The 25,503-nt window shown below is 42.3% G+C and overlaps 1 protein-coding gene across 7 annotated transcripts in view; it reads left to right on the plus strand.

Moving 5' to 3' along the window:
- Positions 1-25,503, plus strand: part of HERC2 (HECT and RLD domain containing E3 ubiquitin protein ligase 2) — a 270,577-nt gene that overhangs the window by 143,044 nt on the left and 102,030 nt on the right. For all 7 annotated transcript variants that reach the window (XM_046653926.1, XM_046653932.1, XM_046653929.1 and 4 more), the window contains 11 exons: positions 7,741-7,928; positions 9,026-9,218; positions 10,961-11,143; positions 13,185-13,366; positions 13,922-14,069; positions 14,149-14,345; positions 14,570-14,800; positions 15,973-16,111; positions 17,626-17,769; positions 21,459-21,601; positions 25,191-25,458. In XM_046653926.1, coding sequence (XP_046509882.1) covers positions 7,741-7,928; positions 9,026-9,218; positions 10,961-11,143; positions 13,185-13,366; positions 13,922-14,069; positions 14,149-14,345; positions 14,570-14,800; positions 15,973-16,111; positions 17,626-17,769; positions 21,459-21,601; positions 25,191-25,458 — 2,016 coding nt within the window. The remainder of the gene's footprint in view (positions 1-7,740; positions 7,929-9,025; positions 9,219-10,960; positions 11,144-13,184; positions 13,367-13,921; positions 14,070-14,148; positions 14,346-14,569; positions 14,801-15,972; positions 16,112-17,625; positions 17,770-21,458; positions 21,602-25,190; positions 25,459-25,503) is intronic.

A 25,503-nucleotide genomic window follows, 5' to 3' on the forward strand; every position in this document is an offset into this window, starting at 1 on the left:
GGGATTCTGATTGGGATTGTATTGAATCTTTAGGTAATATGGACATTTTAACTATGTTTATTCTTCCAATCCATGTGCATGGAATATCTTTCCATTTCTTTATGTTGTCATCAATTTCTTTCAATAACGTCTTGTAGTTTTCATTGTATAGGTCTTTCAACTCCTTGGTTAAATTTATTCCTAGATATTTTATTATTTTTGGTGCAATTGTAAATGGGATTGTATTCTTGAGTTCTCTTTCTTGTGAGCATAGAAATGCCACTGCTTTTTCTAAGTTGATTTTGGACCCTGCAACTTTGCTGTAGTTGTTGATATTTCTAGTAGTTTTCCAAATAGTTCTTTAGGGTTTTCTATATATAAAATTGTATGGTCTGCAAACAGAGTTTCACTTTACAAGGAGGAGAGTTTCCTCCTTGCCAATTTGGATACCTTTTATTTCTTTTTCTTGCCTCATTTCTGGCCAAAACCTTCAGTACTATGTTGAGTAAGAGTTGTGAGAGGGGGCACCCTTGTCTTTTTCCTCTTCTCAGAAGGATGTCTTTCAGTTTTTCCCAATGAACTATGATGTTAACTGTGTGTTTGTCATATATGGCCTTTATTATGTTGAGGTACTTTACTTCTATACCCATTTTATTGAGAGTTTTTATTATAAATGGATGTTGGATCTTGTAAACACTTTCTCTGCATCAACTGAGATGATCATGTGCTTTTTATTCCTCATTTTGTTAATGTGGTGTATCATGTTGATTGATTTGCAGTTGAACCATCCCTGTGTTCCTGGTGTAAATCCCACTTGACCATGGTATATGATCTTTCTAATGTATTGTTGTATTTGGTTTGTCAATATTTTGTTGAGCATTTTTGCATCTATGTTCATCAGTGACGTTGGCTTGTAATTTTCCTTCCTTGTGTTGTCCTTGTCTGGTTTTGGTATCAGGTTGATGTTGGTCTCAGAATAAGTTAGGAAGCATCCCATCTTTTTTCAACTTTTCACAATAGTTTGAGAAGGATAAGTATTACGTTTTCTTTGAATGTTTGGTAGAATTCTCCAGAGAAGCCATCTTGTCCTGGACTTTTGTCTTTTGGGAGTTTTTGGTTGTTGTTTCAGTCTCTTTACTTCTGGTCCGTCTATTCAGATTCTCTATTTCTTACTGATTTAGTTTTGTGAGGATGTATGATTCTAAGAATTTATCCATTTCTTCTAGGTTATCCAATTTTTAGCATGTAGTTTTTCGTAGTATTCTCTTATAACCCTTTATATTTCTTGGTGTCCATTGTAATTTGTCATCTTTCATTTTAAATTTTATTTAATTGAGCCTTCTCTGTTTTTTTCTTAGTGAGTCTGGCTAAGGGTTTGTTAATTTTATGTATCTTCTCAGAGAACCAGCTCTTGTTTTGTTGATCTTTTTAGTCTCTATTTCATTTTTGTCTGCTCTCAGTTTTTTTTTCCTCCTTCTGCTGAGTTTGGGCTTTTTTTGTTGTTCTTTTTCTTATTTTGTTATGTATAGTTTAAGATTATTTCAGATTTTTCTTGTTTGTTGAGGTGGGCCTGTATTGCTATAAATTTCCCTTTCAGCACCGCTTTTGCTGCATTGCATCAGAGTTAGTATGTTGTGTTTTCATTTCCATTTATTTCCAGGTATTTTTTGATTTCTCTTTTGATTTCTTCATTGATCCAATGGTTGTTCAGTAGCATGTTGTTTAGTCTTCATGTATTTGTGACTTTCCCAGCTTTTTTCTTGTAGTTGCTTTCTAGTTTTGTAGCATTGTGGTTGGAGAAGATGCTTGATATAATTTCAGTCTTCTTAAATTTATTGAGGGTGCCTTGTTTCCCAACATATGGTCTATCTTTGAGAGTATTCCGTATGTGCTTGAGAAGAATGTGTATTCTTCTGTTTTTGATGGAATGTTCTCTGTATGTCTATTAAGTCCATGTGGTGTAATATTTCATTTAAGGCCACTATTTCCTTGTTGACTTTCTGTCTCTATGATCTATCCATTGAAGTAAGTGGGGTGTTGAGGTCCCCTGCCATTATTGTTTTGCTGTCAGTTTTTTCCTTCTGTCTGTTAATAGTTGCTTTGTATACTTTGGTGCTCCTGTGTTAGGCGCATATGTATTCGTAAGTGTTATGGCCTCTTGATGGAAAGTCCCTTCTATCATTATTATACTGCCCCTCTTTGTCTCTCATTGTCTTTTTTATCTTGAATTTTGCTTTGTTTGATATAAGTGTGGAAATACCACTTTGTTTACCATTGACTTGCAGTATTGTCTTCCATCCCTTCACTCTGAGCCTATGTTTGTCTTTAGAGCTAATATGTGTTTCCTAGAGGCACCATATTGTTTGGTCTTGCTTTTTAACCCATCTAGCCACTCTGAGCGTTTTGGTTGGCGAATTCAATCCATTTACATTTAGAGTGATTATTGATATTCGAGTACTTAATGCTGCCACTTTATCTCTTGTTTTCCCATTGCTCTATAGTTCTATTGTTTCTTTTTCCTTGTATTGCTGACTACCATTTCAGTTTGTTGGCTTTCTGTGATGGTTTTCTCAGTTTTCTCTTCATTTATGATTTGTGGCTCTCCTCTTTTTGTTTAGTAGTTACCGTGAGGTTTGTATAAAAGATCTCACAAATGAGGTAGTCCATTTTCTGATGACCTGTTATCTCCATTAGCCTAAGCAGATTCTGTTCTTTCCTCTTTACCTTGTGAGTTATTGTTGTCACAAATCCTCCTTCTTCTTCTTCTTCTTTTTTTTTTTTTTTTGCTGTGAAAGATTATCCCTGAGCCTACATATGTTGCCATTCTTCCTCTTTCTTTGCTTGAGGAAGATTAGCCCTGAACTAACATCTCTGCCAATCTTCCTCTATTTGGTATGTGGGGCTCCACCAGAGCATGACTGATGGGTGGTGTAGGTCTGCTCCTAGGATCGGAAACTGTGAACCCAGATCACTGAAGTGGAGCACGCCAAACTTAACCATGAGGCTGGCCCCGGAAAGTATTCTTTTTTGTGTTAGCAGTTTGTGACTACATTGACACGTTTATAGTTATTTAGATGCTTTCTTTTGTTTATCTTTTATGTTATAATTGTTTGCTAACCTTTCTGATAGAGAACTGCAATTTTCTGATCTTATCTGTCTGTTTATCTCCTTGCTCATAACTTTGTAAACCTTTGCCTTTTTGTTTCAGGTAGGAGGGCTCCCTTGATCATTTCTTGTAAGGCAGGTCTACAGGCAATAACTTCCCTCAGCTTTTGTTTCTCTGGAAAACCGTTTATTTCTCCATCACATCTGAAGGATAATTTCATTGCATAGAGCAAACTTGGCTGAATGTTTTTGTCTTTCAGTAGTTTGAAGATACCATTCCATTCTCTTCTAGCCTTTAAGATTTCTGCTGAGAAGTCTGCTGAAAGCCTGATAGGGATTCCTTTGTAGTTTATTTTCTTCTGCCTTGCTCCCTTAGTATTTGTTCTCTTTCATTGACTTTTGATAGTTTTAATATTATGTGCTCTGGAAAAGGTCTTTTTGCTTTGTTGTAGTTGGGGGTTCTATTGGATTCATGTATTTGTAAGTCCAGTCTCTTACCCAGGTTGGGAAGTTCTCACCTATTATTTTATTGAATAAGCTCTCTGCTCCTTTTTCCCCTCTCTTCGCCCTCTGGAGTTTACCTGTAATCCTTTTGTTACTTTTCCTAATTGAGTCAGATATTTCTTGAAAAATTTCTTCATTTTTTAAAAAAAATCTTAGTTCTCTTTCCTACTCCACCTGAAACATTCCTATATTTCTCGCTTCTTCTTTTTCTTCGTGTTTTTTGAGGAAGATTAACCTTGAGCTAACTGCCGCCAATCCTCCTCTTTTTGCTGAGGAAGACCGGCCCTGAGCGAACATCCATGTCCATCTTCCTCTACTTTATACATGGGACGCCTACCATAGCCTGGCTCTTGCCAAGTGGTTCCATGTCCGCACCCAGGATCCGAACTGACCCTGGGCCATCGAGACACAGAACATGTGAACTTAACCGCTGTGCCACCACGCTGGCCCCTATTTTTCTCTTCTAATTCACTAATTCTGTCCTCTATAAAGTCTGCACTTTTTTTTATGGTTTTATATATTCTTCATGTCCAGAACTTCTGTGAAGTTTTTTTTAAGAGCTTCAATCTCTTTGGTGAAGTATTCTGTAGTTCTTCGTGGTGTTTGATGAATTGATCCTCTGCTGGGGTATTTGTGGTAGCATCAGGTCGCAGATTCCTCCTGCCACTGCTGGGGTGGGGTGGGAGCCGTTTTTTCTGATCCGCCTCATCTGCTGGTAGTTCTGCCAGTCGGTTGCTCTGCTTTTATGCAGGCAGCCCCTCAGTGGGTTGTGGTTGCACAGATGCTGCCTCTGTGCTCAGCAGGCGGGTTGTGGCTGGCTGGTGTGCTCTTTGGGTGGGTTGCGCTCATGTGAGTGGTGCCGTTGTGCTCAGCAGGCAGGTCTGGCTGAGATGCTGTGCTAGGTGTGAGGGTCATTTTCCTGGTGGCCCATGCTGTGCTTGCGTGTAGGTCCAGCTGAGCTGCCCTGCTTGGTGGGTGGGATGCCTTTGTGTGACCTGGGCTGCCACAACTCAGTGGGGAGTGTTCTGTGGCGATGGGGTTGTCTTGATAGGTTGGTGCTCCTGTGAGCCAGAGTACCCCTCCAAAAGTGTTCGCGTGTGGGCCAGGCTACCCCCACCTCTACTCACTGTATCACTGGCCGCTGTGTAAGGATTTGTGAGCTGAATGGCTGCCTCCAGGGAGAGGGATGGGTCCACTCATCTAGTTCCACTGCTTCCTGGAGATCTAGTCCACCCACCTACAGATGTATAGCTGCGTGGATCTCACAGGCTTTCTCTTGTGTTGTGTAGAGAATTCTCTGTTGGTTAATATGTCCATTTAGTTGTAACTTAGAAGGGAGAGACAAAGGGAACAGCTTCATTCCACCATGATACTGACATCACCTTCTTTCTGCTAACTTTGGATTTACTTTGTTCTGACTTTTCTGGTTTCTCCAGGTGTAGAGTTAAGTTATTGATTTGAGTTCTTTATTTTTTTTAAGGTATGCTTTTATAGTCATGCCTCACTTGACAGTGAGGATATGTTCTGAGAAATGTGTTGTTAGATGAGTTTGTCACTGTGTGAACATCACAGGGTGTACTTACACACACCTAGATGTTGTAACCTACTACATACCTGGTCTATATAGTACTAATATTATGGGACCACTATTGTATATATGATCTGTCCTTGACCAAAATGTTATGTAGCACATTACTGTATCCATATGAATTTCCCTCTTAGGATTGCTTTTGCTACATCCCAAAAATTTTGGTATGTTGTTTTTTTGTTCTCATTCCTCTCAAAGTATTTTTAAATTTCTCTTGTAGTTTTTTCTTTTCACTAGTTCTTTAATTGTATGTTGTTTGATTTCCACATACTTGTGAATATTCCAGTTTTCTTTCTGTTATTAATTTCTAGTTTCATTCCATTGTGGTCAGAGAAGATAGTTTGTATGATTTTAGTCTATTTCAACTTATTGAGACTTGTTTGTGGTCTAACATAAGGTCTGTTTTGGAGAATGTTTCATATGCCCTTGAGAAGATAGTGTATTCTGTTCTTATCGAGTGGAGTATTTTGTACATGTCTGTTAGATCTGATTGTTTTATAAGATTGTTCTTTGCCTGAAAGTCCAAGGTATTGCAGGACCAGTGTTCCAAGTCCAGGAGAAAAAGCAAGGCTTCCCTAAGCTCTTTGATCTTGTCAGTCTTTGTGCTTACATTACGAGTTCAAAAATATGCATCAGGCTGGAAAACAGCCTCTATGAGTCAGAAATCTGATTTCTTAATATTTCATTAGCAAGTAAAAATTGCTCTTAAAAACCTCATAAGTGTATTCCCACTATTTTTATGTTGTCTCTTTTTTTTCTAGAGGATCCAATAGTTTAGAGTTATAGCACAAATCATTAATTTTGGGGGCTTTATCTGTTAACAGTACTGAGCAGTTTAAATTCCAACCTGCCTGCTGGCTGCAAAAAGCAAAGCAGTTGTGTCTCAGGAATACCTATCTATATTTGCCACTTTCCCTCATCAGTATGATTTCTCTCTGATAGAAGAAATTATAAGCATGTAATATTTTATATTAATCTTCGGTGTATATCCAGTATATTAGCCACAAAATACAAAGCTTCTTAAAAAAAGATCTATTTTTCTTCTTATTGCAAATGTATTCACACCCTTAGCAGTAAATTTGGCATTCAGGGTTAACATCATAGCTGCCAGGAGAGATCCTAGCTGGAACGAAACGCTACCCTCTTTAGGCCTCACAGAGGCACCACTAGGCTGAAGAAAAGACTATATCCCTCTCATTTTATCTAAAACTTTACTCCAGCCCTAGGAATTGAATATCCTTTTATTCCTCTTCCTCTTGGAGGAGAGAGGTGCACAAACTCTTTACTCTTTTGACCCACCCAGGGGAATGTTTGGGCACTTTTTTCTCCCCCTTGGAGGAGAGAACAACGACCAGAGGAATTACCAGGGCTGTGCTTGCCCCCTACTTAGCCAGCAAGGCCAAAAGCAGCCAGGGGATCCAGTTAGCTGACTCCTGGGTTTGGATCTACTATTTTTCAAATCTGTGGTAAATTTTACTTCTCACAGCTGACAGCTCAGCTTCTGTTTTAAACTATGAATGATTCCATAGACACTAGGGACCAAATATTCATCATGCCCCGTGCCTTCATTACTTCTTTTATCAAACAATGCTTTTGTTTGCTGTTTTGCAGTGAGTCAGGGTTGTTCTAGAGAATTTCAGTGCTGCCATCCCTGTGTCAGGGTCTCCAAGACCCACCCCCAAGTTTGAGGATTTGCTAGGAGGCCTCACAAGACTCAAGATATAGTCATACTCAGGGGCTAAGATTTATTACAGTGAAAGAATAGAAAGCAAAATCAACAAAGAGAAAAGCCATGTGAGTGAAGTCTGGAAGAAACCAGACACAAGTCCTCTCCCAGTGGAGTCCCACGGGATGCACCTAATTCCTTCAGCAACAGTTGTGACCTCACATGTGCAGTGTTGTCTACCAGGGAGGTTCATTAGAGACTTGGTGCCCAGGGTTTTCACGGGGGCAGATCACGTTAGGCACCTCTGCCTAGCACATACTCAAGTTCCAGATCCCAGAAGGAAGGAGGTTTCAGCAAAGACCACATTGTTTGTGCAGACAGTTGAGGCACAGCGAGGCCTTTTGTCAGTTAGGGAATCATGGGAGCCTCCCAAAATCCAGGGTCCCAGAGGCCAGGCGAGGGCCAACCTTGCAAATAGGACTTTCCAAGGACAGCAGTCTCAGGCCTGCTCTGTTGGCTCTTTTCTGCACAGTATCATAGTTTAAGTTTGTTAATTTCAATTCTGGTAAAAATATGTGATGAGTATCTTTCTAACTTAATCATTTTGCTTTTTGGAGGGGAGCATAATTTCTAGAAGTAGAATAAATATCTCTTACAAGCATTTTTATATCTTTTATGTCTTCTGATACATATTTATATATTTTGTCCTCCCTTACTATTTTTAAATCTTAATTCTCATCAGTAAATGTTTCATGGTATTTATCATATTGATAAAGAATACACTATGTATTCTTTAAAATTATCTTCATCAGTACTTATTAATTCTTTTTAAAAAGTATTAAGATTAGCAAATTCTAAGTTCTTGTTGGCTCAGCTGATGTTTTTGATGCTCTGATAGGCCCCAGTTGTGATAATGTTGAAGAAGATATGAATGCTTCTGCCCGAGGAGCTTCTGCTACAGTTTTGGAAGAGACAAGAAAGGAAACAGCTCCCGTGCAGCTCCCGGTTTCAGGGCCAGAACTGGCTGCCATGATGAAGGTTGGAACCAGGGTCATGAGAGGCGTGGATTGGAAATGGGGCGATCAGGTACTCACAGATTTGGTTTAAACTCGTTAGTCACCTTCTACACATCCTGACTTGCATGGGTAGAAAGTGAAATAAATAACTGCCTTAGCTCAGGACGTGTGCAGTTGACACATACCATAGTTTGTTGATTCCTGAGCAGGTGAATGGAGTTGAAACAAGTAGAGAGTGACAGTGACTTGGCATAGAGGCACCTAGGACAGGTTTAAGTCTGTGAGGAGTGGCAGCTGTTTTCAGAGAACTCCCTGGTATGGACTCAATTTGGGATGCAGCCCAGAACAAGAACAAGAGTGAGCAGGAGAGAGTGAACCTCATCTGAACAATAGTGTCATGAAAGCTTTGTAGCAGGAAGTCCCAGATGCTGCCTCTGCCACCTGGTGGCCATGAACCCAATAAGTGCTCCAGTCCAGCAGTTTCAGGCATGCTGGTTGGGTGGTGGCCACCTTTTTGTTTCTTCTTGTAGCACATTGCTCCTGAGTCTCTTGTCAGGTCTCCCCAGGTAGAGGTCGTGGGGCTGTCTCCGCATTATTACCATAGTCACTCACTAAGGACAGTGTTCACCTTTCTACAGTGGGGTAGCATTCTTGTCGTATCTAGGTTTTCTCAACCTCACTTTTTAAGCATTGCCTCATCAGAATCATTTTAGAAATCAAAGTGTCACGGAAGGGGTAGCAGCATCTTAAAAAACAGCTGTCACTTGTAGAAACGAGACATAGAGGTTTCATTTTAGAATCCAGAGGGAAAACTGAAGAGTAAGAGGGAACTAGGAGACACTGGTACTTGTTTCAGATTTCCAAAGCCCCATGAGGGATTGAGGGGGCCAAGGACCAGGCTGGAAAGCCCTATCTCTGCATTGGATTTGAGAGGATGCTAATTGAGATGATACTTTTCCTACTTCCTCTTTGGTAAAGGAGCATGAGCAAGTTATTTCCTGGCATTCTATTTAAGGTGATGATGTGAGCTGTGCTTGTTGCAGGTGGGTTTGGGGCAGTTTGCAGATGTGAAGTCTGTACACAGTGATGCAGCTGCCCTTACAGGCAATGTCTGTGTGACAGGAGAGGCATGCACTGTTTAAGTGATCTTTGTTTTGGCTCCCCCAGGATGGCCCTCCTCCTGGCCTCGGCCGTGTGATTGGTGAACTGGGAGAGGACGGGTGGATCAGGGTCCAGTGGGACACAGGCAGCACCAACTCCTACAGGATGGGGAAAGAGGGGAAGTATGACCTCAAGTTGGCAGAGCTGCCAGCCTCCACACAGCCCTCAGCAGAGGACTCGGACACAGAGGATGACTCGGGTAGGTGCTTTGGGGGGCTGCTTAGTCTGGAATAGCCCAGCAAGCTGTATCCAAATCCTGACTGGCCAACCTTTGCATCTAGGAGTGAGAACAGTGTGTCAGGACTCACCTGCAGATAGTGTTCTATAGCTTTGGGCTTGTCCTTGAAGGTTCAGTTTAAATAAGCCCCAGGGGATTCTGATGCAGGAGTGCAGCGTGGCCCTGGGAACCGGCAACCTAGCTGGACTTAACTTTCCTGCTCCCTTGGAGACAGTGCAGTAGGGTGAGGCAGTGCAGGGCTTGCTGAATCTTCACCTCTAGTGGACCCTCTGGGTTGGTTCTGAGCCTGTTTCTGAGGTAGCAACCTAGTGCCTGGTGGAGTAGGCATAGGTTAGCAATGCTCCACACCAGTCAGACTATGGGCCATGTCTTCCTCCTTCTTTTACCTTCTCAGGCCCTTCACTCAGAATGCTGCACGTTATGGGGAGTTAGTCAGCACTTTATTGCCTTAAGGAAAGCATAGGTGAGAATTTGGAGTGGACTCAGAAAGTTAAATCCTAGCTGAGGAACTCCAAGGTTGTGGGAGGAGGGCTTCCTGACTTTCTTTCTTTTTTTTTTTTTTTTTGCTGAGGAAGAGTCTCCCTGAGCTAACATCTGTTACTATTCTTCTTCTTTTTGCTTGAGGAAGATTCACCCTGAGCTAACAGCTGTGCCGGTCTTCTTCCTTTTTGTATGTGGGTCACTACTACAGCATGGCCACTGACAAGTGGTGTAGGTCCACGGCCAGGAACCAAACCTAGGCCACTGAAGTGGAGTGCACCAAACTTTACCACTAGGCCACAGGGCTGGCAGCTACATGACATTTTTTTACATGTATCCAAAAGACGTTGGGATGCATGAATGAAACTTCCTATTGCTGGTCTTGGTAAAACCATCCAGGAGGTCAGTACTGCCTTGTGGGGCTCAGTGCTGGCCTTATGTGCAGTGTGGTCAGGCTTCTGAAATCACTTTTATGGTTAGGAGAGGAAATCTGAGAGGCTGAGCTCAGTAGAGAACGAGTAATGTGGAGAATGGGAAAGGCTGTGCTGCATGCATGTCACTTGTGGGGGCTGAGGCCCCTCAGGTGTAAACAGATGATGCCTGCCTTGTGGGGCTGTAAGGAGGAAGGTATGTGAAGCCATGTAGCCCTGCCTAGAAGGTCCCTGCTGGTTCTGTTATCACTTCATGTGACGGCACCGTGTCTGGGCCAGGTGCCCCTCTTTCTCCCAGCTCTCTGCCTGAGGGCTTCACTCAGAGAAGTTGGGGCCTGAGTGGGGCTGGCCACATGACAGAAAGGTGGCCTGGCTGCCACCTGCCTCCTGGTCTGGAAGCTATGGCCTGGGCACGTGAGCCTCTCTTCTCCCTCCACAGTGGCTGGCACTTCATCTTCATCCAGGGTATAGCCAGCTCGGCAGCAACCAGCTTTTGACGTTTGAAAAGTTATCTTTCTAAAGGAGTGAAATAGTTTTAGTGCTCCTGAGCTGTATTCTGAGATTGTTTAAAACAAATTAATTGTAATTTAAAAGGCTTTTCTTTGAGGAAGGTGGGAACAGAGATGATCAGGATGAGTGTTCTATGCATCTTGAATTCCATCTTGTGAAGGGCTGCTTCTCTTTCCACAGTAAAAATAGAAGAAAGTGATATTAAATCTCTTAAATTACATATAGTGACATCTTCCAATTCTGTTTGGGAGTATGGTTTTTTCTTTTGATTCTTTTTTTCAGAAGCTGAACAAACTGAAAGGAACATTCACCCCACTGCAATGATGCTTAACAGCACTGTTAATTTACTGCAAACTCTTTGTCTCTCTGCCGGAGTTCATGCTGAAATCATGCAGAATGAAGCCACCAAAACTCTGTGTGGACTGCTGCGAATGTTAGTGGAAAGTGGAACGACGGACAAGACATGTATGCAATGAATAGTTGTAGGCCCACAGAGTCAATATTGGGGCTGTAATTTGTCGTGTGTGTGCTTGTCAGCAAGTGTGTGCATGTGGCTGAGTGTGGGTGTATGTGTTAGTGTCCTAGGGCTGCCATGACAAATTACCGTAAACTTGTTAGCTGTAGTAGTTCGTTTGAGTTGCCGCATCAAAGTACCACAAAATGGGTGGCCTAAATAACAGAAATTTATTTCCTCACAGTTCTGGAGGGTGGAAGTTCCGGATCAAGGTATCAGCGGGGCTGGTTCCTTTTGAAGGCTGTGAGGGAAGGATCTGTTCCAAACCTCTCCCCTAACTTCTCGTGGTTTGCTGACAATCTTCTGCATTCCTTGGCTTGTAGATCTTTACCCAATCTTCACATGGCATTCTCTGTGTGTGTGTGTCTGTCTATCTTCAAATTTCTCTTTTTTATAAAGCCACCAGTTAGTTGGATTAGGGACCCACCTTAATCTAGTTTAACCTCATCTAAACTGATTATGTCTGTCATGACCCCATTTCCAAATAAGATCGCATTTTCAGGTATTAGGGGTTAAGATTTCAATATCTGAATTTTGGGGGGGAGAATTCAACCCATAACAGTGTTTAAAACAACAACTTTATCCTCTCTGAGTTCTGGAGACCAGAAGTCCAAAATCAAGGTGTCAGCAGGGCCATAGTCTCTTTAAAGGCTCTAGGAGAGGATGCTTCCTGGCCTCTTCTAGCTTCTGGTGGCTCCAGGCTTCCTTGGCTTCTGGCTACATCACTCCAGTCTCTGCTTTATTCTCACATACCCACCTCCCCTGTGTTTCTGTGTATGCTTTTCTGCATCTTATAAGGACTTTCATTGGATTTAGGGTTCACCCTAATCTAGTATAATGTCATCTCAGTTCTTATCTTAATTACATCTGCAGAGTTTATTTCCAAATAAGGTCACGTTCTGAGGTTCTAGGTGAACATGAATTTGTGGGGGGAGATTCAATTCAACCCATTTAAGTGTTTGAGTTTATGTGAATATGAGTGTGTGTAAGTGTGGGGAAAATGAGGAAATAGAGGGAGCGAGTGTGGGTGTACATGTGAGAGTGCTTGTGATTGTGTGAGAGAGTGAGTTTGAGTGTCACTGTGAATGATTGTGAGAAACTGCATGTGAGTATGTGAGAGTTTGTGAGAATGAGACGATGTGAGTGAGAATGGGTGTGTTTGTGAAGTGAAGAAGTGAGTGTGAATATAACTGGGCATGTTTGAGTGTTTATGAGTGTGAGTGATTGTGTGAGTGTGTTAGTGACTGTAAGAATGAGTGTGTGAGATTGTGGTAGGGTTATGTGTGAGAGTATGCAGGTCAGTATTTATGTGTTTGTGAGGGCGTCTGGGTGAGTGTGACTGAGTGGGAGAGTGAAGAGGTCGCTATTAGCCTGGAGAGCAGGAGGCTGGGCCCTGGGAGATGGGGAAGGTAAACTAATAGGGGTCTGAGCAGGTCACGTGGTGTGACCCCTCCTCAGGGCCTCTGCCACAAGAAAGTGGAAGCCCCAGGGTGCCCACAGGTGCAGACTTGGAAGCCAGGAGGAGCAGACAGGGTCATGGTTGTATCAAACAGGATAAACCTCATAAAAGCCTCTTAGTCTCATTCTGTTAATATAGACTACTTAAACTTGTATTGGAAATTTATGGTGCCGATTAAATGTAAACAAGATCATGGGGAATATTTAAAACACATGAGATTTAAAAATATAGATGTACTCTCACAAATAACTGCCATTTGAATTGTGAATCATTTTCCTACTGCCTAGAAACAGTAAGTAGATGAAACTCCTTCACTAGTTTGAGGAAGTACAACATGTACTGTAAAGGTTTTAAAAATATTGTACATGTTCGTTGAGCTAACTTGATACTCCTGCTCCTCTCACTTTGAATGCATGAAATTATTTGTAAAGTAGCTTATTATTGAGAATTACATGGTAGGTAAATTAAAAGTAAAGATTATACTGAGTGTTTCTAGAAATTCGATACCAAGCCAGTTTGTTTTACTCTGGCAGCTTCCCCAAACAAGCTGGTGTGTCGGGAGCAGCACCGGAGCTGGTGCACGCTGGGCTTTGTGCGGAGCATCGCACTCACACCACACATGTGTGCTGCCCTTAGCTCCCCTCAGTGGATCACCCTGCTGATGAAGGTTGTGGAAGGACACGCGCCTTTTACTGCTGCCTCACTGCAGCGACAGGTAATTGTTGTACCAGGCTAATTCTCACTGTGTGTAACTTTAGGAAATGTTGGACCTCTTAAGGGGTGACATCAAATTACCAGAGCTCTTGTCATCATAATTAGCTGCCTGCATTCAGTCATGGATGTGGAAAAAAATTAGCTCCAGCACAAAGTAGATTTCCTAGAGGCAAGGATATGAGATTCTTGATTATTTTAGATTGATTAAGTTGCTGAACTTTGACTTGCTTTTCTATTAAGTGGTAGCTCCTACTGACTGTTCTCATCTGCTTCATAGGAGTTGTAGTGTAATTGTCTTGAGAAGAATTAAACTAAAAGGAGTTATTTTTTAATTAAAGATACCTGTATCTGTAATGTAGTTTTTTTTTAATCCCTGATAATCCATATTATTAATCAAGTTGGGTGTAACTATCTGCCTGTAAAATAATATCAGAATTTTCATATGATTAATTGCATTAGAGGAACAAAAGATAAAGAGAAAATGAAAATCTGTTCTTCCAATCTATAATCTAATGTTTTTCTTTAATGCTTGCTGTTTTAAATTGCCTCTTATCAGATCTTAGCTGTACATTTACTGCAAGCAGTACTTCCATCATGGGACAAGACAGAAAGGGCAAGGGACATGAAGTGCCTTGTGGAAAAGCTCTTTGGTTTCCTGGGCTGCTTGCTCACCACCTGCTCTTCAGATATCCCGTTCCTCAGAGGTGAGCATCTCTCCTTATTTGTGTCCTGGTTAAGTGAGCAGGGCTCCATGTAGCTCCTCTTTTGGGTGTTCTCTTTCAGAATCTACTTTGAGGAGGCGGAGGGCTCGCCCTCAGGCCTCTCTGACTGCCACCCACAGCAGCACTCTGGCAGAAGAGGTGGTGGCGCTGCTCCGCACGCTGCACTCCTTGGGTCAGTGGAACGGACTCATAAACAAGTACATTAACTCTCAGCTCCATTCTGTCACCCACAGCTGTGCAGGAAAGCCATCGGAGGGGGTAGGTGCTTCATTTTCAAATCTGCTGGTTTTTCTCTGTAGAATGTTGATTTAACTTTTATCTTTTTAAATACTATATATTTTGCTCAAAGATGTATTTTAAAATATTTTTACTGAAAATATTGAAGAAACTAATGTAAAAATGAATTTGGCTTAATTATAAATGTGTAAGAAACAGGCAGCTCCCTGGATCTCTTCTTCAAGCTTTCTGTCTGTCTGCATCAGGCCCTGTTAGAGGACTACCTTCCCGACTCTGAGAACCCTGAGGTGGGGGGCCTCATGGCAGTCTTGGCTGTGATCGGGGGCATCGATGGTCGCCTGCGACTTGGGGGACAAGTGATGCATGATGAGTTTGGAGAAGGCACTGTGACGCGCATCACCCCGAAGGGCAAAATCACCGTGCAGTTCTCAGACATGCGGATGTGTCGCATTTGTCCATTGAATCAGCTGAAACCAGTAGGTGAACTTGTGCTCAGTTACTAGGTAATAAGGGTTTTATACTAGAACTAGATCCTAGCATCCATGCTGGTAAGAACTTGATTCTTGTAGTCTATGTCTGCCATCCAGGAAACCATCCAACCTCAGGAAAGCCTCCTTTCGTACTTGCCATGTTCGCTTTGTGCTCCTCTGATCAATAGGGCCTGTCTCACAGAGTTATACAGTGTCATAGATCATACGTCTTATTTTAGTGTCAGAAGATTGAAAGGGCATTAACAACTTAGAAAGTACTGTGTAACTATAAGTTAGTTTTGTTTTAAAATATGAATTTATGAAGTTTATTTTTTTGTTTGCTTTTTATTTATTTTTTTGGTAAGGAAGATTGGCCTTAAGCTAACATTTGTTGACAATCTTCTTTTTGCTTGAGGGAGATTGTCCCTGAGCTAACATCTGTGCCAATCTTCCTCTATTTTGTATGTGGGATGCTGCCACAGCATGGCTGATGAGTGGTATGTAGGTCCACGCCTGTGATCCAAACCTGCGAACCCTGGGCTGCTGAAGCGGAGCATGCTAACTTAACCACTATGCCACCAGGCCAGCCCCATGTGAAGTTTATTTTTTATTGAACAACTCAACTTTTAAAAAACCCTAAAAATGGTTTCTTTAAGAAAGTGACTTTTCTTCATGTAGAAATGTTTATTAATTGTTGTTGAGTGACATGACTTATATAGTAGCTACTGTCATCTTAAATCTATGATTTAGGGATGCATAGGGAACGTGAGTGATTTATATGACTTTGATGTAGCCTAAGTGCAATTTGAGTATATCTTTCTATACAATACTGGTTTTGATTACTATAGGAATATATACGCATTTTAGAAAATTTGAAATGTATAGAAAATGCCTAAAAAACAAAATAACCACCATCCTGTTGTAATTATTGTTGTGAAGTTTGTAAAAGGTAAAAGTTGATAAAGAAACCTTGGTAAAGTTAGGTTATATTTACTACACATGTAAGTCTCTATCTTGCCTTTAATGTCATCTTTTAAAGTTGTTATTTTCAGATATAAAAAGACTTAGGGATATGTGCAGTATTTCAAAATGAAGACTCATGGTTATGATAACTTTCAGAACATTTCGTGTGTTTATTTCATGGACACGCTTTGAAGGTTTCTGTGTTCTCTCTCCAGCTTCCTGCTGTGGCGTTCAGCGTCACCAACCTACCATTCACGGAGCCCATGCTCTCTGTCTGGGCTCAGTTGGTGAACCTCGCTGGAAGCAAATTGGAAAAGCACAAAGTAAAGAAATCACCTAAACAGGGTTTTGCAGGTCAGACCATGGTGCTTGATGAAACAGCTACAATCTTAACTGGTGTTGTTTGGACAATGTTTATTGTTTGTTGGAGCAAGTTCCTGTCATTGCTGAAGTCTTTGGGTTCAGATGGGTTTATCATTTGTTGAGTTACAGTGTGTATGGTGGAACCTTGGGCATGGTGATCAAAGTGTGTGATACAAAGACAGACGCCACGTTGGGGGCAGCACCTGGAGAACCCTTGGCCTGCCCTCGCTTCCCTGTGCCAGCATTGATTCTGAGCAAACATTCTGAAGAGAGTCTGTTCTGTCTCCCTCCTCATCAGCTCTCCTGCCAGGGCCCTCTGGTCCAGGTGCCTTCAGAAGCTTTGCTCATGGTCTCGTCACTGCTAGATCCAGCAGTGCCTGTGTGTTTGGACTTGCCTTGCTTTGTACCTGTGGATGGTGGGCTAAGACCAAGGCCATCCATGCTTGAACTCTGCCTTCCTTTGGTCTGGAATACTGCTCTCTTGATCTTCCTTACATTGTCCCTTTCATGTTCTTTGAGAGTTCTTCCCCCTGACTATTCTTTGCACATTGGAAATCCTTTTGGTTTCATCTGTAACTTCTGGCTTATGCTGCCTACCTTCTTGAGTTTTCTTGCTCATTTCTCCCCATTCCTGCCTGTGATTGCTGTTGCAGCATTTATGATGGTGACCACTTTTAACTCTGAATCTCCAATTCACATCTCTGGCTGGAGGTGCGTGTGCATGTAAACCACAGCATGTCCAGAATTCACTTAACCTTGTTCCCTAGCCAACATTTCCCATCATAGTGAATAAACCTGTCTCCCACGTAATCAGGCTCAATGCCAGAGAGGCACCTATGCCTCCCGTCCCACATGCTGGTCCTACCTTCTGTGGCCTCCAGCATGTCCTGCTTTGGAGTGCTTCTACCAAGACTATTCCAGCTCTGCTTATAGTCTACCTGCACCTGTGTGGCATCTTTCTTTGTTCCACAGTCAGCCCACGGGCATCATGCAAGTGTTTGATTAGATAGGACTCTAGAGGGGGCCATGATCTAGATGAGGTAGAGAACTATATGTTGTATCTGAGAAAATTGTCTTGGAGCAGTGTTGGCAAGAAAAGGTGAAAATATTTTGTTTGTATCTGGTTGAAATTTCAGCAATTTGAGAAACATTTGATTATACTAATATTAGTTAACATGGTTCTAACTGTGTTTAACCCTTTAATCCTTACCCCAATCCATTGAAGTAGGCACATGGGAAGCAGGAAAGGGGAAAGAAGACCTGGAGAAGGTAGGGGATGCTCACCCAGAAGCACCAGTCATAACACCAGGAAAGACGGGTTCTTCATTAATGACAGTATTTGGCATGGTCAGCTGATTCCCACAGGGCAGGCCATTGTTTCTGCCATGTTGCAGCAGTGGCACGGAGGTACAGGGAACAGAGCAACTTCCTCAGGGCCGTACAGCTGGTGAGGAGGAGAGCCTGAGCAGGGTGTGCGATTCCTGCTGAGTCCTTTTCTCCTACAGGACAAGTTGACCTGGACCTGCTGAGGTGCCAGCAGTTAAAGCTGTACATCCTGAAGGCAGGTCGTGCACTGCTTTCCCACCAGGACCAGCTCAGGCAGATCTTGTCTCAGCCAGCTGTTCAGGAGGCCACAGCTGCTCATACAGGTATCTTTTAAGGAAGCTCTTATAGATCTGTAAGAAAGGCAGTTATTCCAATAGAAAACAGGCAAAGAACATGAACAAGCAGTCCATAAAAGGGTAAATAGTGATGGCTTCTAAATGTACAAAAAAGATGTGCAACCCAGCCAGTAATTGATGAACTGCAAATGATATTGTCATTGTCTTAGACAAAGATGAGGGGATCTGGTGGGGAGGGACGGAAAACAGTGCTCTCCTGCCTCACTGTTTAAAGTGTGGCCATGGGCCAGCAGCAGTGGCAGCACATAGGAACATGTTAGGAATGCAGACTCTCTGGCTGTATCCAAGACCTAAGAAATCAGAATCTGCATTTTAACGAGACCCTAAGGTGGTTCATATACACCTAAAGCAGCACTGCTTTAACATATTGCTGGTGGGAATTTAAGTTGGTACAACCATCTAATGGGCATTTGAGGACACGTTAGACTTTAAAATGCATACACACACACACACCCCTATCTAAATCTGTTTGTCTATCTGTCTATATCTATGTCTGTATATCCATTGACCAGCAGTTCATCTTGTGGGGGTTTATCACACGAAAAGGCATGAAGATACGTGTTTACAGATGCTCATTTTGGCTTCTTTCTTGGTATCGTTTTTATGTTGAAAACTGAAGATACCTAAATGCCGTTATTAAGTAGTGTATCTATACAGTAGAATACCATGGCGCCATTCACAATGATGATACATATATGTGTTCATTGCCCTGGATACATGAAAACGATAAACAAAAAAGCACATTGCTATGTCTGTCTGTTTGTCAATAGGCCATAGATTCATCTGCTTACCAAAATAGTGACAGTGGAATTTCAGCTGACTTGATTCTCTTATACATTTCTTTATTACTTCAGTTTTCTGGAATGAGCTCATATCCCTTTGAATAGGAAAAAACCAAAGCTATAAAGTATTTTTTGATCATCTACTATTGAAAGACTTTGTGATAAGTATTATGGGGACAAGGTAGTTTTTGTTTATGGTCCTTCCTATCTGGGGGTCAGGGTAGGGAGAGAAAATGAACACAGATGGCTCTGTCCAGGGTCTGGGCCAGTGTGCTGTGAGATGTGTGAGCACAGTTCTACAGGTGTCCTGGGGACCCCAACAGCTGAGGGCTGGGGAGGGCAGCCTGTGAAGGGTGTCGCAGACCCTCAGTGCAAGGTGACAAGGACTCTCTGTCCTTGTGGAGGAGATGGTAGGAGCACTGACATAAGCAGTGAGTGTTGGAGAGAGTGTTCAGGCGTTCTGCTTTGCAAGGAGCTCAGAATTTATCGATGAAAGTGAGGCTAATGCTGGAGAGGTCAGTTGAAGTCATGTGATAGAGAGTGCCTTGAATACCAGGGTGAACCTTAAGGCTGACTTGGAAAGCTGTGACAGGGATCCACGTGATAAAGATTGATATTCTGGATGATAAATCTACTACGAGTATTTGAAACAGGGAGATCATGGTGATGAGAGAATCCTGTCAAGTGATGAGGTGTCTTCCAGGGGAAGGCATGAAAAATGGGAAGGAGCTTCCAGTAGACACTGTGATGGTGTGGTCTTTTAGATGATAACTTTATGGAAAAAGTCAAAGACGGCTGATGTTTCAAGCCTGAGTCATAGGGAGGACAGCGAGGAGTGCCTTTGACAAAAATTAGACAGTCCAGTGGAGTGTGGGGTGTTTTGTTTCTTAATCCTAAGAGAAGAGGGTGTTGTGGATTTAGTTTTAACGTGCTGAATATGGGGTATATCCAGAGAAAGTGCAGATTCATTCCATATTTGATGGTGGGAACCTTGAAGATAATCCACAATTGTAGAAGGAAACCCAAACCCAGGAAATTGGACTGGCTGTTCTGTGGTCACCAGGATGAGAAGCTATGGCAGTGCTAAATCTGGATTACCATTTGGCACTTGGGGCAGAGCACGGGCTCCAAACAGAGCTGTTGAGGGCAGGGCTTGACACACTCCCATGCCACTTGTTTTTTTATAAAAACTTTATCGTTTTGTGGGAACACAGCCACACCTGCTTGTTGATGTGTCATCTCTGGCCACTCTTGCTCTTCAGTGGCAGAGTTGAGTAGCTGTGAGAGACCATGTAGCTGGTGAGCCTGAACTATTCACTCTCTGGCCCTCCAAGAGAAAGATTTCCATCCCCTGGACTAGAGGATTAGTAGAAATGATCGCCAGACCAAACCAGCAAACCCAAATGCTATGTGGGACTGATTGGGCTCAAGGCAGTGGGTGTCAGTGGGTCTGGAGCAAATGGGAAGTGCTGGCTGTCTCACCCTAAGCTCCTCAGATTAAAACAGACAAAAGGATAATGCCCTGACCCCATGACAGATTTGGAATTGGTATCAGTTTATGGTCTGAACGAAGTTAGCAGGAAAAGCCAGGACTAGAAGTGCAAACTTGGGAGTGTCCATGTTAGGGGTTAAGCAGTGAGTGAGCACCAGGAAAGAGAGTATATGATGTCCTTGGTCAGAAATCTGGGAGGCAGCTTTTTCTTGGTTCTAAGGAGACAGATGAACTAATGAAGGACAGAGGCCAAAAAGCAGAGAGTGGAAAATTCTTCAGAGGCTAGTTTTTGGTATCTCAGCCTTAAAGATTTTGGTTGTCTAGCTCTTTGAAGAGGTAGAAATCATATCTGGCTTAACACACTCAATGCATTATCTTTTTTTTTTTTTGAGGAAGATTAGCCCTGAGTTAACTGCTGCCAATCCTCCTCTTTTCACTGAGGAAGACTAACCCTGAGCTAATATCCATGCCCATCTTCCTCTACTTTATATATGGGATGCCTACCACAGCATGGCGTGCCAAGTGGTGCCATGTCCGCACCTGGGATCCGAACCAGCGAACCCCGGGCCACTGAAGCAGAATGTGCGCACTTAACCGCTGCGCCACTGGGCTGGCCCCTGCATTATCTTTAATAGTAGAGATGCTTGCAGTTGAACATATCACACATGCATATATGTTTTTAAAATTTCCATATGATGTTTTATAAATCAAATAGAATGTTGATACTAACATGTCCCAAAGGTTATATCAAATACAGTACTACAATGTGATTCTAAATATGACTACAGAATGAAATAAATAAAATGTAGAAATGTAGAAAACATACTGTGTAATAATGTAATATAAAAATAATATATGCTTTCCTAGGACTGTTATAACAAAGTCCCACAAATTTGGTAGTATAAAACAAGAGAAATTTGTTCTCACAGATCTGGGAGCTAGAAGCTTAAAGTCAAGGTATCCACAGGGCCATGCTTTACCTGAAGGCTCTAAGGAAGAATCCTTCCTTGTTTCTTCTCAGCTTCTGTTGGTTACTGGCAATCCATGGAGTTCCTTGGCTGACAGCTGCACAACTCCAATCTTTGCCTCTGTTATCACATGGGCTTCTTCCCTCTGAGGGTGTGTGTCTGTGTCTTCACATAGTCTTCTTACAAGGACACTAAACATTTGATTGAGGGTCTTCCATAATTCAGTATGTCCTTCTCTCAACTTGGTATTATCTGCAGAGACGCTATTTCCAAATATAATCCCATTCATAGTTGATGGGGATTACAACTTGAACATATCTTCTTTTTTTTCCCAAGTAATTTTATTGAGATCATAATGGTTTATAACATTCTGTAATTTCAGGTCACACATGCATATTTTGTTTTTAAATTCAGATGATGGAGCAGCTGTGTCCCCTGACCTTGGGGATATGTCTCCAGAAGGGCCGCAGCCACCAATGATCCTCCTGCAGCAGTTACTGGCCTCAGCCACCCAGCCATCCCCAGTCAAGGCGATATTTGACAAACAGGAGCTAGAGGTACAGTTGGCACCCTCAGCGGTTTCAATTCAGTGCATTAAATTGTGAATAACTTCTTTCCTAGATATGTATTTTCTTAAGGATATAGTCTGAATTTTAAATGGTAGGCCAAAATAATTCTTATGATTAGTTAAGCTTTAACCACATTTATCATAGAACATTATACTAATTAGAGAATGAATGCATTGAAGTTTGACCTTATTTTGAATTTATGTGAATTATTTGAAAAAATTAACTAGATTCAGCATGGATCAGATGCTCAAATATTGGTGGAGGGATCTTTTTCCAGGAAATAGTGTTATTAAAGGAGCCCCATTAGACTTAGGAATATTGCATGCCCCTGTTTATGTCATTTACTCCAAAGCCCTTCTTAGGAACGCTCTGTTGCTGCCAGGTCCTTGGTCCTCATCCTGTTTCAGAGCACATGTGCTACACCATGTAACTCGGGCCGGGACTGTGGGCACATTCCCATGGAAGAGACGGCATGGGACCAGGTCTAAGAGTGATGGGAACTTTCATGGCCTGCAACATGGAGGGCTAGGTATTTTAATATATCCTTCTTGCTAGGTAATACATAAAAAATTCTGGTTAAAATATCAACGACAAAAACAAACCTTGATTGCTCAGTTTAGCTGGCAGAAAGTACTCTGATAGAAATGCTCAGTGACTAAGACCCTGTGGGGAGCCAGGATCCAGAGTGAGCAGGCAGCTGTGTCAGGCCAAGGGCAAGGCTGATAACACCCCCAGAGTGTAGGAAGATGGTGGGGTACAAAGAGAGAAGGCAGGAAATGGTGGACATGGGGTAACAGGGAGGGGGTGCAATGCCTTTTCTGACCTGGCCTGAAGGCTAGCTAACTACTTGTCAGGTCTGAAAAGCTCTAAGATGAGAGATCAGGTTAAAGATGCTGGAGGGTGGTGGTGTTTCCAGTCATCTGTAGAGATAAAAAGAGGACACTGAGCAATGAAGAAGGGTGTTGGGCAAACTGTACCCCAGAATCACACTGGTGGTGCCCAATGCTAAGAGGAAAGATGCAGAAGGAAACACAGAGTTGTCCTTTAAGAATTGGGAATGGCTATTGTACTGAAAAGAAATCTTCCATTGTTTTGTCTCCATTGATTCTGATGGAAATTAAGCCAATATTCTTATTGTTCTCTGTGAAATGTTGTTTTTTCCCTCTGGCTGTATTTAATATTTTCTGCAGTTTGACTAAGATGTGCCTATGTATGTATGTGTTTTTTTTCTCCTATCCTCCTTGAGGTTTGCTTAAGTTATTTGCATTTCTGGCTTGATTTTTTTTTTTTTTCCCACCACCAAATTTGAAAACTTTTGTTCATTACATATTTTCCTGTCCCACTCTCTTTTGTTTTTTTCTAAGACTACCATTACACATCTGTTAGAGTATTAGTGAGTTTCTGTTTATTATTTTTTAATCTTTTTTGCTTGGTTAAATTTGTATTTGATTTGTCTTGAAGATCAGGGTACTCTGCTTTGTTGGGTCTGATCTGCTGTAAATTCATCCAAGAAATGCTTTATTTTATATTTTCATATCTCATACTTCCATTTGCATCTTATTTTATAGTTTTATATCTCTCCTGACAGTTCCCATATCTTCACCCCATACATGTATCTGTGTACTTTAAAACATATTTCTGACAGCAAACAAGAAATTTGACATCACTAATTCTAATAGCTGGGCCACCTGTTGGTCTGCTCCTATTGGCAGTTTTTTCTCTTGATTATAGTCAGTTATTGGTTCTGCTTCTTCACATATTTAAAAATTTTTATTGTATTCTAGAAGTTTCGGACATTACGTTGTGTTGGCTCTGGGTTCCGTCAGCTTCCTCTGGAGGAAGTGGAATTTCGTTCTCACAGACAGTTCAGTACATGGCCGTTGTCCTTAGTCCTATGGAGGTTTGGTTCTGGACTTTTTTATGATGGTTTATTTTTGTTTTGCCCTTAGTCCTGGTTTTTGGTCCCTAATTCTAAGGGCTTTAGAATTTCTTCTGGGGTTTCAGTGGAAACCTTGACATCTTGACCAGCTAGCTCCTTCTAACTTGGTTTTACTTGGACCTCAAACTGTCTCCCTAGCACTGGGTGGCTGTAGAAATCCCTCCAGCCTTCCGGCAGTCTCACATATGCTCAGTTTGGAATCAGCCAAGGATTTGAGGGTAGTCTCTGTGTACATTTTGTGGCTTTTTCCCTCTGTGGTTCCTCCCTCATTTTCTCATTGCTCTGGCAAGCCTGAATTCAGCCTCAGACTACAGTCCCATAATGCTGCCTCTGTCAGCAGCTTACCTGCTGGCTTCCCTTATGTCAAGGGTTGTACCTGTTCCAGTTTTGATTGCTTTGGCTATTCTCCAGTGCCTTCAAGCAGTTTTTAAAAATATTTTATCCAGAGTTCATAATTATCAGCAGAGGTTTAATCCAGTCCACCCTAAACTCCCTATTACTGGAACCAGAACTCCTAGCTCAGTCTGGTTCTGAGCTGTAAGCTTTTAGGATGAAGCTGGTCACTTCCAAGTTACTTAGATTTCACAGTAAAACCCCAGGCTTTGACACTTCCTAAGCACAGGAGGGATCAATGGTGTCCTCGGTTTCTTCCTAATTCCTTCCTCACATTCTCAGTTTAAAAAAATAGCAAGTCTTAGCTACTCTGAGAGCATCTGGAGATGAGAAGCAGAGAGGTACAAGAAGATCAGAGAGAGGGCTGCGTGTGCTGGGGAGGTTGGGAGTTCCCACCTGCAGACTGCAGAGATGCATTTGTTCATGGAGTCGTTGCAGTTTGTTTCCCAATATTTTGTATTTCCCTTGTTCTTTTATATCATGTTTAACCCCCAGAGTGGTTCTTTTACCCTTGAATAATTGAGAGGTGATTTGGTGGTATATCAGAGAGTGCCATGTTGTCTCTGGCCTGTCTTATGGAGAGGAGAGAGCAGGAGACTGTGGGCACTGCCCATTCCCAGGGAGGTGGTGGAGGATGCCTTTCTTCTTGCTCCATCGGGCCTCTCTCACTCCACGCATCTTGTTTCCCATTCAGAGCTTAGGGCTGCTGTGAAGTTTTTCTTAATGAACGTTGATAATTGGCTGATTTACTAGACTCTCTGTGCTGAAGCAAGAGTTATTTGGCTTCCAAGTCTCTCCTCTGCATTAAATTATGAAACTTGTGTTTGTCATTTTTTAACATGTTTTATCCATTCATTTTAAAGTACACATGTAAGTCTGGGTTTTCTATACTTCTGTGCTGCGGTACATGGAAGAAGTCCATAATTTCTGGTTTTTTAGACTGATTGAGTCACCTAATTTCTTTTTTTTTTTTTTTTTTTAAAGATTTTATTTTTCCTTTTTCTCCCCAAAGCCCCTGGTACATAGTTGTGTATTTTTAGTTGTGGGTCCCTCCAGTTGTGGCATGTGGGACGCCGCCTCAGCATGGCTTGATGAGCAGTGCCATGTCCGCGTCCAGGATTCGAACCAGCAAAACCCTGGGTCGCCAAAGTGGAACGTGCAAACTTAACCACTCGGCCACAGGGCCAGCCCCAGTTGAGTCACCTAACTTCTACAGACCTCTTGGCTCTGCTCTCATTTCCTCAGGCTGCTGCATTGGCTGTGTGTCAGTGTTTGGCTGTGGAGTCCACTCACCCATCGAGCCCGGTGTTTGAAGACTGCAGCTCCAGTGAGGCCACAACGCCTGTCCCTGTGCAGCATGTTCACCCTGTCAGAGCAAAGAAGCGCAAGCAGTCACCCGTTCCTGCTTTGCCTATCGTGGTTCAGCTCATGGAAATGGGATTTCCGAGAAGGAACATAGAGTTTGCACTGAAGTCACTCACTGGTGCCTCTGGGAATGCTACTGGCTTGCCAGGTACTGCGTTTTCCTTGTGGATGTTTCACTTAATTTTCCCACCTG

Source organism: Equus quagga, chromosome 2 (assembly GCF_021613505.1).
Source record: "Equus quagga isolate Etosha38 chromosome 2, UCLA_HA_Equagga_1.0, whole genome shotgun sequence".
In the NCBI taxonomy this organism is placed as follows: Eukaryota; Metazoa; Chordata; class Mammalia; order Perissodactyla; family Equidae; genus Equus; species Equus quagga.